The sequence below is a fragment of the Thunnus thynnus genome, chromosome 22 (assembly GCF_963924715.1).
Source record: "Thunnus thynnus chromosome 22, fThuThy2.1, whole genome shotgun sequence".
Classification (NCBI taxonomy): domain Eukaryota; kingdom Metazoa; phylum Chordata; class Actinopteri; order Scombriformes; family Scombridae; genus Thunnus; species Thunnus thynnus.
In genome coordinates this window covers 6,012,578-6,023,236 of record NC_089538.1, presented here as the reverse complement: position 1 = coordinate 6,023,236, position 10,659 = coordinate 6,012,578, and the positions used below count along the sequence as shown (strand labels likewise).

At 37.3% G+C, this 10,659-nt stretch overlaps 1 protein-coding gene across 1 annotated transcript; it reads left to right on the top strand.

Annotated features, from left to right (window-relative positions):
• The first annotated feature begins 5,297 nt into the window (after positions 1-5,297).
• Positions 5,298-10,043, top strand: LOC137175149 (uncharacterized). The gene is made up of 6 exons (XM_067580862.1): positions 5,298-5,355; positions 8,343-8,678; positions 8,862-8,906; positions 9,035-9,154; positions 9,339-9,370; positions 9,808-10,043. The coding sequence occupies exons 1-6, from the start codon at positions 5,298-5,300 to the stop codon at positions 9,907-9,909; spliced, it is 693 nt and encodes a 230-aa protein (XP_067436963.1). The 3' UTR covers positions 9,910-10,043.
• The last annotated feature ends 616 nt before the right edge of the window (positions 10,044-10,659 follow it).

Genomic DNA, 10,659 nt, shown 5'->3' with positions numbered 1-10,659 from the left:
GCTTCAGTCATACGCACCATGAAGACCTTTACCTTGATAACTGCTTTAAGTCTCTGCAGCATTAGTGAGTATTGGCTTTGAATTAGTCTCAACTTCATTACAAATGTTGTTATTCTATGTTTAGCCGACACAATTGAAACTTATATACTCACTGTTAAATTCATTAAGAGGTATCGTTTATCTTCCTGTAACAACTTGTCTCTGCTGTGTGTTTCAGGCTGGATCTCTGTCTCAGTGTCTGAGTCTCAGGTTGTGGAGGTCCAGTCTGGTCAAGAAGTCACACTGCAGTGCATCAAAAAATATGAGTCTGTAACTTTCTGGTTGAGACTTGTCAACAGAACCAAGATCTACTGTATCTCTGTTATGATCAGGTCTAACAGTGAAGTTGTATTCGGTGATGGCTTTCAGAAGGGAAAATTTGAAATGAGATCCAACATCTCTACCGTCTTTCTTAAAATCAAACAAGTGGATTCATCAGACTCTGGACTGTATTTCTGTGGATTCTACATAAGTGGACGTATACTTTTCAGTGACATACATTTAAAAGTTAAAGGTAAGATTAATGTTAAGTCTTGTATTTTGTTTGGTCATTTATGTTTATATTGTTAATATATTTCATCATTATTATCTAATATCTACATATGCAACAAAGTGGCAGTTTAAACATTACCAAACAATGATTGTGATGCAAATCTCTCAAAATCAAGACTAAATGTATCTTCATTTCATTAAAAGGCAGTGATGATGAATCATATGATGACATTGGCAGAAAGTCTAAACGTAAGAGTCTCTTATAGATTTCATTGTGGAAAAATTCAGTTTTGTCCATTTTAATGTTCGTCATTTTTAGCTAGAAAAGGGGAAACAGTCTGATTAAAGATCTTTCTTGTGGCAGAGTCTGATGCAACAACAAAGTTGACGAGTGTGATCCTGGCTGGTCTGACTGTTTTCCTTGTAATGGTCATCATTGGTCTGCTGGTTAAAGTCAGGAAACTTAAGACAGGTACTTTATGAGAATTACTCAAACTAAACACTTATGGAAATGTTCAATAGTGTCAGTATGATGAAAAAATAGAACATTTCTTGTAGCCAAAATGTGATGACAGCAAACTTTCTATTAACTGATCAGATGTATTGTCTCTGTCACTCAGCTGCCACTGAAGGGCAGAATTCACTAGTGAACAAGGTAAATCCACTTTTGTGTTTTATCATTTCAAAGGTTGTAGAATCATCACAAGTCAATAGTGTTTTTCTCACAAACTCAGCTATTTGACATGTAGAACTGCATGTACTTTTATTTACAGAATCTGGACTCTGATCAGCTGAAGGACACAGCACTGACTTTGTATTCAACAACAATAAGAAGCAGGAGGCCTGCATCACAGAGAGAAGTGGACACTCATGTTATTTATGCTGCCAGCAGACAGACAAGAAGAAACAACAGCAACAGCTCAGAGTGAAACTAATGCTTCATTAATCTGCTGCTGGAGTATTGTGAGGGTAGCGATACACACCATCAACTTATCCAAAAATGATGTCAAATCATCTAAACAAGTTTGATTCATACAAAATTGTGTTGTGTGTTGTTGAGTTAAGCACCTGATGAGAATCATTTTTAATTCTTTAATGTATTGTTTGTGTGTGTTTTGTTATTTGCGCAAATAAATAAAGTGAGCTAAATGTTTTCATTCTCATCTCTCTCAAAGTCTCTTTCTTGATTATTTTATCTGCCTCAGATGGAGATCTGACAGCAAAACAATATGATTGGTGTTTGAGGGAGGAGGAGCCAGTAAGGACATTGATGACTGTCCACATTCTCTTATAGAGAGAGTTAGAGGCAACAGTGGAGGAGTGAGTGAGGTACACATAATATCACAGTGTAGTCAGAGCACAACTGACCTGAAAGTCAAGAGACTTGTTCAGTCAAAACTGTGTATTTAACTGTGTATTTAACTGTGTAGTTAACTGTGTAGTTAACTGTGTGACTTTCTGCTGTCAAGTAGACTAAATGATCAGCTTCTACAGAACATTTATAAAAACCTTTTTGCAAAACTTACAACCATCAAAGTGAAAACTGGATATTTAAACTGATGTTGATGTACTAAATGTCTGAATTCAAATATGTATTTTAAAAGGTCGTATTTATAAATATAATTATATGTGGCTCCCACCTGCCCCTTGTTGCATTTTACACTGTGGTGACAAACAGCCCTGTCTGTATTAGTGACATATCTGTATATGTATCTTAACACTTCTGACAAACTTGCACCACTGTTTTATCTTCACATGATCTATAAGCAACTTGTGACACAGTTTGACACTGACAGCCTCATGTGAAAACATTCACTCTGCTCCAGACTGTACATCAGTGTTTCTCTCTACTTGAGCAGCCTGTCCAGATAGATTAAGACCTGTCCAGATAGATTAAGACCTGCCCAGATAGATTAAGACCTGCCCAGATAGATATCAGATATCAGAAAATGCTAACTGGAAACAGTGACCTGTATTCTGTATCCACAAAGATGAAAATGTTTTGTTGTTGTCTTGTGTTTTGTCTTCTGGTAGTCTTGTTATAATGCATTAACATTAGGATCAAAAACACAATGGCAGGAAACAGGAGATTGTTAACATTAATAAGAAAATCCCTCCATGACTCAACATCTCATAACAGGAGCAGAAAACAGTCCTAGTAATCAATAACAAATGACAACTTGAATGATACAAAGTTATGATCAACTTTTAATTCCTTTTTCTCATCTTTCTGTTGGTATTTGAGCAATAATGCACCTTCTGATACACAACAACAGTAGAAGCTGCAGGAGTGAAGCATAACTACTATACTGAGAGATCATTACTGAATAGAAATACATTGAATGGCTATTGGACAAAACAATAGTATTATAACTTTAATGTGACTGAATTACAAGATTTAGCCTACTTGTTTGGAAGAAAGACATTTTAAAAAAACTTTAATTATGCACAGATTTAAGGATGATACCTGACAAACTCAGCTACAGCATCTAAGATACAACACATGACTGTGTGAACTCTTATGTACAAAATGTGAGCTCAGATGACCTGAACTATGTAGCCCATCCAAAGACAAAAGAAAAATTGCAGGTCTGCATCAGAGAGAGAGCTGGAGCTGAATGTTGTGTTTGCTGCTGCCACCAGATTCAGGAAGCTACTGGATGTGTGAGTTTAGAATATGCTTTGTCATATTAATTGCAGGGCAGGAATTATGCCACGGCCAAACAACCAGTGCCGTGGATGCCCCAGACTGTGGCCGTAATGCCCCTTCTAAAATTAACTACCCCCATGGCCAGTTTAGCGTGGCCTGTTTTGAACTGGCCATTGTTCCCTTAAAAGAAAGTTGCGTACTTCCTCATTCAAAACTACATGTGACACAGCAAATAAACACTCTCAATGTTTCCCAGTGTCTCAATCATCATGCTGGACATCAACAGTGGCGCAAGATTTCTCCCATCCCGCAAATATATGTGTAATGTCAACATAAACATTAACAGCTAACCCTTTAGCTTACATTAGCTAAAACATTATGTGATAAGCACAGGCAGCTAAACACTGTACAGTGTAAGTATTCATACACGTTGTGTTTTAAAGTTAGTCACACACTCTCCTGCCAGGCTCTTGGAAGCGGTCAAAATGATTTTCTCTGGCAGTTACTATTAATAAGACTGTCTGTGACAGTGGCATCTGGCAGCTTGTAGTAGTAGTAGAGACGTCGGAAGATGCTTCACTCATTTTCACTCATCATGAATTTATTTCCTCCGTGGCAGAAAAACACATTCCATGATCCTTCAGAACTCCAGCAGGTTAAACTGGACTAGCGAAACACTTTTAGTGCTGATTGACTCCAACACACTCACTATAAACAGACTTTAAGACAATCGCTAGCCTAGCAACATTAATGCTACAAACAGCCCATAATGCAACACTCTGTGTAGAAGTCAGTTTTACATTGGTACTTTATCCATTGAAAAAGAATATCTGATGTTGTGAACAAGCCACAAGTGCAGTGTGTATGTAAATGAACCTGTAGACCGACATGCATAACCAGTTAAAAATATTCTCAGCAGTTAACCGTTGACATCCTAACCAGGATATTGCTGTTGGCTAACTATGAACATACATAGAGTTTGTAACTTGCTGTGAGATCTGACGGGTTGCTACTTTTTCAGTGTGATGCAACATTAACACACACACACACACACACACACACACACACACACGTTTCTCTGTAAGCAGACGGTCACTTCTCAGTCAGATCAGCAGAGTCTGCCGGCTGTTACATGACTGGCAGCTCTCATTCGAGTCTCTCCTTGAGACGTTTCTCATCAGTGTGTTTAATGTTTAACGTTTAAAAAAGTGTTTTAAGCATTTTTATACAGTCTATGGTTTTAAGTCATTTTTGTGACTGCTGCTATGATCTCAGACTCAAATGCTAATAGTTGCACACGTGTGGAAACTTGTTCAGATTCATTTTCATCACCCTTAGCCCATTTATAGACTTAATTTTATCATTAAAATATAACAATAGCAATTAATATAATGAAATGTTCACATTTTTAAAAAATCAATCAGGCAGCATTTTGTGGAAAAGTCAAACATTCAGTGTACAGTTTTAATAAACTCAATACTGTTTTTCAATTCACTGACTACTAATTGTTGACTGTGTACTGTTTTATCTTTACACAATATAATTATCACTTATTGTTGTTGCACTATTGGTTTTGACCTTGCAATGCCCCAATAAATTTGTAATTATCAAAGGCCAAAGTGGCCTTGCCCTAAAAATGACTTAATTCCAGGCCTGTAATTGGCTGATGTGTTTTCATATGTGAGTGGTAAGTAGGAGCAGTTGACATCACTTTGTCTAGAATCTCATTTTAATTATGTTCTGGTTGAGTTTTGATTCTCTCGTGCTTCTTTCTCTCTTGCTCTCAGTCTCAGTGTCTTTTTATCTTGTTTGTCTTCATCTTATTCTTCAGACAGAAAAAAGAAAAAAGGTGAGAACTTGTGCTGCCAGCAGATAAACTCAGAGAGGAACTGATGCTTTATCACAGTAATCTGATGTGTGTTTGTGTGTGGGCAGTGGGTGGAAGGAGTCACTGTGAAAAAATGATCAATAAATTAAAAGTTTGCATTTTATTGCTTGTGTTTCTTTCAATCCTTCTCTGTTAAAGTCTTTCTTATTCTGTCTGCCTCTGATCCTAATCTGAGAGAAACGAGAGCATGTAGATGTTTGATGGAGGAGGAGCCAGAAAAGGACACTGATGACTGTCAACTCTCCTTATAGGGAGAGTCAGATGGTCTGCAAGAAGGGAGGAGTGAGTGAGGTAAACGTCACTTGTTTGACAGGAAGTACAGCACAGTGTGGTCTCAAGTGAACATCATGGGTCATGAAACTAAATTTGTTTAACCTCTTGATCTCTACTAATGTACAAACAATCTCAACAAGACTATATTTTCCTCTATTTGGCTCAATATATTATTATTTCTACATTTTAGAAATGTCTCCATTATGTACTGACACAGTGAATAAGTATAGTAACTGTGCAGACATGTAACAAGTCTTGTGCACCCTGCCCCTGTCATTTTCCATTGTGGTAAAAGTGTGAACCAGCCAAAACAAAACCACAGCAAGACTGGCCTTTAGCTCTCTGCTGTAAAACCACATGCAATTAAAACTGTTCCTCTTTCACACAACTTGTTTTCTTCTTAATGTGAAGATATTTTGGTGATGTATCTGTTGAGATTTAATCAGTTAAAATACCATCAAGTATAAATCCATCTCATCTCAAACCGTCACGTTCTTTACAGACCACAGTAACTGAACTATTTAAGTACAACATTGAGAGAGCTATTTACTATCTAATGTTGCTAGAAAGTGCTGAATTTAGGTTGTGTTTTTTCTTCCTATATCAGCTCAGCCTCTGAGTTTCAGACTGTGGAGGTCCAGCTTGGTGAAGAAGACTCTCTGCTGTGCTCCAACTTTTCCACTTCTTCCTCTCAGATATTCTGGTTTAGACTGGTCAACAGAAACAAGCCCTGTTGTATTTCCTCTCTGTACAATTATATTGAGCCTGCTTCTTTCTGTAATGGGGTTCAAAAAGGAACATTTGAAATGGCATTCAATATCTACATTTGATTTTTCAAAATCAGGCTTATGAATCTATCTGACACTGGGTTGTATTTTTGTTGATTCTCCATAATCAAATATCCAGTAATAGTCAGTGCAACATATTTAAAGGCATATTATGCAGGATTTTCCTAAAACAAACAATGTATAGACTCATACTAAAGTAATGACTCTCAATCATCACTTATGACCCAGTGGAGGTGTGTGAATTCTTCTGGGCGTCAGCCTTTGGGCAGTGGGTGTGTAGCCCCCAGCCAATAACAGCACGCAGGGTGTGAGGTCAGAACACTATAAAAATGTAATGAACAGGTTACATTGCTGTGTTTTTTTATGTGCTTCAGAGTCTCTGATGCTTCTCCATCTCTCTTCTCTGCTGTGTTTCGTTTGAGCGACACACACACACATGCAGAGCAGAGAGGCCACAACAGACAGCATGAAGCTGCACTTCGGCTTGTTAATGATGAGTTTTGTTGCCTTTTTATTTTTCCCTTCACTTGTCAAAAATCTTGTTATTATCTTGTCCTTTGGACACTGATGACTACACAGAGTATAGAGAGAGTTGAAGTCTTTCACAGTGGAGACAACACAGTGTGGTCTGAACACATTATGATGCTTCTGAACTCACAAATCTGTGAGAAAGTCTAAAAAGAAAAAGTGACACTGGCCTTGTTGCTTTGCTCGTGAGGATAAAACACAATCTGCAGCTGTATTTGTACAGATGTTTTGGAGAAACAAAGTGTAGAAATAACCAGCAGACGACAAACAGCAACAGTAAAGTCTAAACCACAGGAAGACTGGTTTTCAGCCATAACCACAAACATCCAAGTCTAGTTAAAAGTTACCAGTATATATCAACTCCTGACAATATTTCACTACTCCACTCATTACTTTATACAAACTGACTAATTGACCTTCACAGTTTCTTTCACACTTGTTGAAATATACAAACTCATATTTACACAACCAGATATGAAGCATGTACTTTGTGAAATTTAGATGAAAGCGCTCGACAATAACGGGTCCTGAAAAATGTTCTCAGGATTTTCTTGCTCCCAATCTTTTTATTGTTTATTTCATTAGAACATGACTGACAATGTTTAGGCCACAATTAGTTTCACAGGTTACAGAACAACAATATTAATGACAGTAAAAGAAGAAATGTTGAATGAGAATATTAAAAACAATTAAAAATGATAAGTGCACTCAAGGTTTGTATTCAGCTCTGAGAAGAAATCAGAGATAACAACAACATGGAGAGCATGTCAGCACTCACTGTTTAGTCTTGGAGCAGCTATAATGTGTAATGATATAATAGAAAAAACACAAACAGCAAGAAACTGGATATTGAGGTAAATATCTCAGTGTTTCCCCAATATTCATTCAGCAGTGACACACTGCCGTAGTGTAGCTCTGTTTAGGAATAGGGCAGTGTGTAATGTGTGTGTGTGGTGAGTGTGTAAATGAACGTGTGTACTTGAGCGAGTGCAGAGAGAGAGAGGCAGAAAAGTGACGGTGAATGCGAGCGGAGCAGATGAAAAGGTTAGCAGTAACTTGTCAGTCTGGCAGTAAATAAATAAATGCTGCAGCTTCTCAAGACAAAGAAAAGACTCGTCTTCCAAATCGTTGTCGTGGAAATGTGTCTTCTGAGTTTTTCATCAGCCATCACAACCCTTCACCCCCCACCGCCCCAAAGCAATCAACCTAGGGGAAACACTCTTATTCAGTATATCTTTGTTCACTATATTGTATGTAATTTGGCTTGAAGATTATTTATTATTAAATCACATTGTCTGAAAAATAACTTTGTCTCGTTCTCATTGAGGCCAAACATCTGCATCAAGATGCTTTTCCTGAAAGCATTAATGTCAGTTTGAGGAACAGGACAAGCAACAAGAAAACAGCCCGCCTCTTTATGTTGAGATCAACCTTCCTGGGTCACACATCAAGTACGGACATTGCAGAGCTTCAGTCATACACACCATGAGGACCTTTACCTTGATAACTGCTTTAAGTCTCTGCAGCATTAGTGAGTATTGGCTTTGAATTAGTCTCAACTTCATTACAAATGTTGTTATTCTATGTTCAGCCGACACAATTGAAACTTATATACTCACTGTTAAATTCATTAAGAGGTATCGTTTATCTTCCTGTAACAACTTGTCTCTGCTGTGTGTTTCAGGCTGGATCTCTGTCTCAGTGTCTGAGTCTCAGGTTGTGGAGGTCCAGTCTGGTCAAGCAGTCACACTGCAGTGCATCAAAAAACATGAGTCTATAACTTTCTGGCTGAGACTTGTCAACAGAACCAAGATCTACTGTATCTCTCTTAAGATCAGGTCTGACAGCAAAGCTGAACTCTGCGATGGCTTTCAGAAGGGAAAATTTGAAATGAGATCCAACATCTCTACTGTCTCTCTGAACATCACACAAGTGGATTCATCAGACTCCGGACTGTATTTCTGTGGATTCTACACAAGTGGACGTCTACTTTTCAGTGAGATACATTTAAAAGTTAAAGGTAAGATTATTGTTAAGTCTTGTGTTTTGTTTGGTCATTTATGTTTATATTGTTAATATATTTCATAATGATTATCTAATATCTGCATATGCAACAAAGTGACAGTTTAAACATTACCAAACAATGATTGTGAAATCTGTCAAAACAAAATAAAGACTAAATGTATCTTCATTTCATTAAAAGGCAGTGATGATGGATCACATGATGACGTGGACGACACATCTAAAAGTAAGATTTGCAGATGTAGAAATGCAGATTATCAAACATTTGTAAATGAAACATCTCTGCTTGATTTGTTTTTCATCTCAAGTCACTTCTGGTAGTAATTTAGTCTGATTTAATGATCTTTCTTGTAGAATGTGAGTGTGAGTCTGATGGAATAACAAAGTTGACGAGTGTGATCCTGGCTGGTCTGACTGTTTTCCTTGTAATGGTCATCATTGGTCTGCTGCTTAAAATCAGGAAACTTAAGACAGGTACTTTTGCAAAGTTACTGTGTGTGTCTTATAATTGGTTTTGTTGCTACTGGACATTCTCTTCAAGTGTTGACAATATGGAGGAAATATATGAAACGTCTTGCTTGAAAAATGTAATAACAGCAATATTTTAGAACAATGACTGTCAAATAACTGATCAGATGTAATTGTCTCTGTCACTTAGCTGAAGAAGAGCAGAATCCACAACCAAGTGAGGTGAATCCTACTTTTACATTTACTTTGATATATTGTATGACAGACCAAGAAACAGCCAGACCTATTAGCTGAAATGATCTTGTTGCAGTATCACAGTTTATGTTGGCTGATGAGTAAGAAATAAGCAAAATAAGCAAGAAATTCAAATATAAAAATGCCAAAGATATGTGTCATTTAGAAACAGTGTCTTCTTTACATAATGAGTCCATCAGAGAGCACGAACAAGTTTATGTTTCAACTGTAAAATGTTTTCCTTCATACACATCTTCACTAAATGTCACAATCATTTTAAAAAAAAAAATCAAGGCATCATTGTGTTCATGACAATTGGCCAAATATCAATATTGGTATCGGCCTCAAAGAACCAGGATCTATATTGTATTTTATTTCAATCTTGTCAAGTCACCACATTAAGACTGTAAATACTCTTTTTACAGAATCAGGTCTCTGATGAGCTGAACTACGCTGCAGTCACATTTCAAGCAAAAGCAAAAAGAAAGGTGGTGGAGCCAAATGTAGTGTATGCTGCCACCAGATAGACTCAGGAAACAACTGGAACTGATGATTCATCATATTAATCTGCTTTGGGGCTTTTGTGTGTTGTTGTTGCTGAGAGGAATAACATCTCTTGACAACAAAAAAAATCTCATTTTGCAATAAAGATCATTTTCAATCACTGTCCTACTGCAGAGCTTTAATTCTCAGCATTTTCTTTCTCACAGTCAAAGTTTATTTTGTAAAAACATGTGATTTATGTTTGATGGAGGAGGAGCCAGTGAGAACACTGATGATTGTCCACATTCTCTTATAGAGAGAGTTAGATGCAACAGTGGAGGAGTGAGTGAGGTACACATAATATCACAGTGTAGTCAGAGCACAACTGACCTGAAAGTCAAGAGACCTGTTCAGTCAAAACTGTGTAGTTAACTGTGTAGTTAACTGTGTAGTTAACTGTGTAGTTAACTGTGTAGTTAACTGTGTAGTTAACTGTGTGACTTTCTGCTGTCAATATGCCCTTGTTGCACTTTACACTGTGGTGACAAACAGCCCTGTCTGTATTAGTGACATATCTGTATATGTATCTTAACACTTCTGACAATCTTGCACCACTGTTTTATCTTCACATGATCTATAAGCAACTTGTGACACAGTTTGACACTGACAGCCTCATGTGAAAACATTCACTCTGCTCCAGACTGTACATCAGTGTTTCTCTCTACTTGGGCAGCCTGTCCAGATAGATTAAGACCTGTCCAGATAGATTAAGACCTGTCCAGATAGATTAAGAC

What these genes read in the sequence shown, in the direction of transcription:
- LOC137175149 (XM_067580862.1), top strand. Translation starts at nt 5,298, where the DNA reads ATGACTGTCAACTCTCCTTATAGGGAGAGTCAGATGGTCTGCAAGAAG. An exon ending in GATACATTTAAAAGTTAAAG is followed by an intron (nt 8,679 to 8,861) that starts GTAAGATTATTG and finishes TTTCATTAAAAG; the next exon opens with GCAGTGATGATGGATCACAT. An exon ending in AGAATCCACAACCAAGTGAG is followed by an intron (nt 9,371 to 9,807) that starts GTGAATCCTACT and finishes CTCTTTTTACAG; the next exon opens with AATCAGGTCTCTGATGAGCT.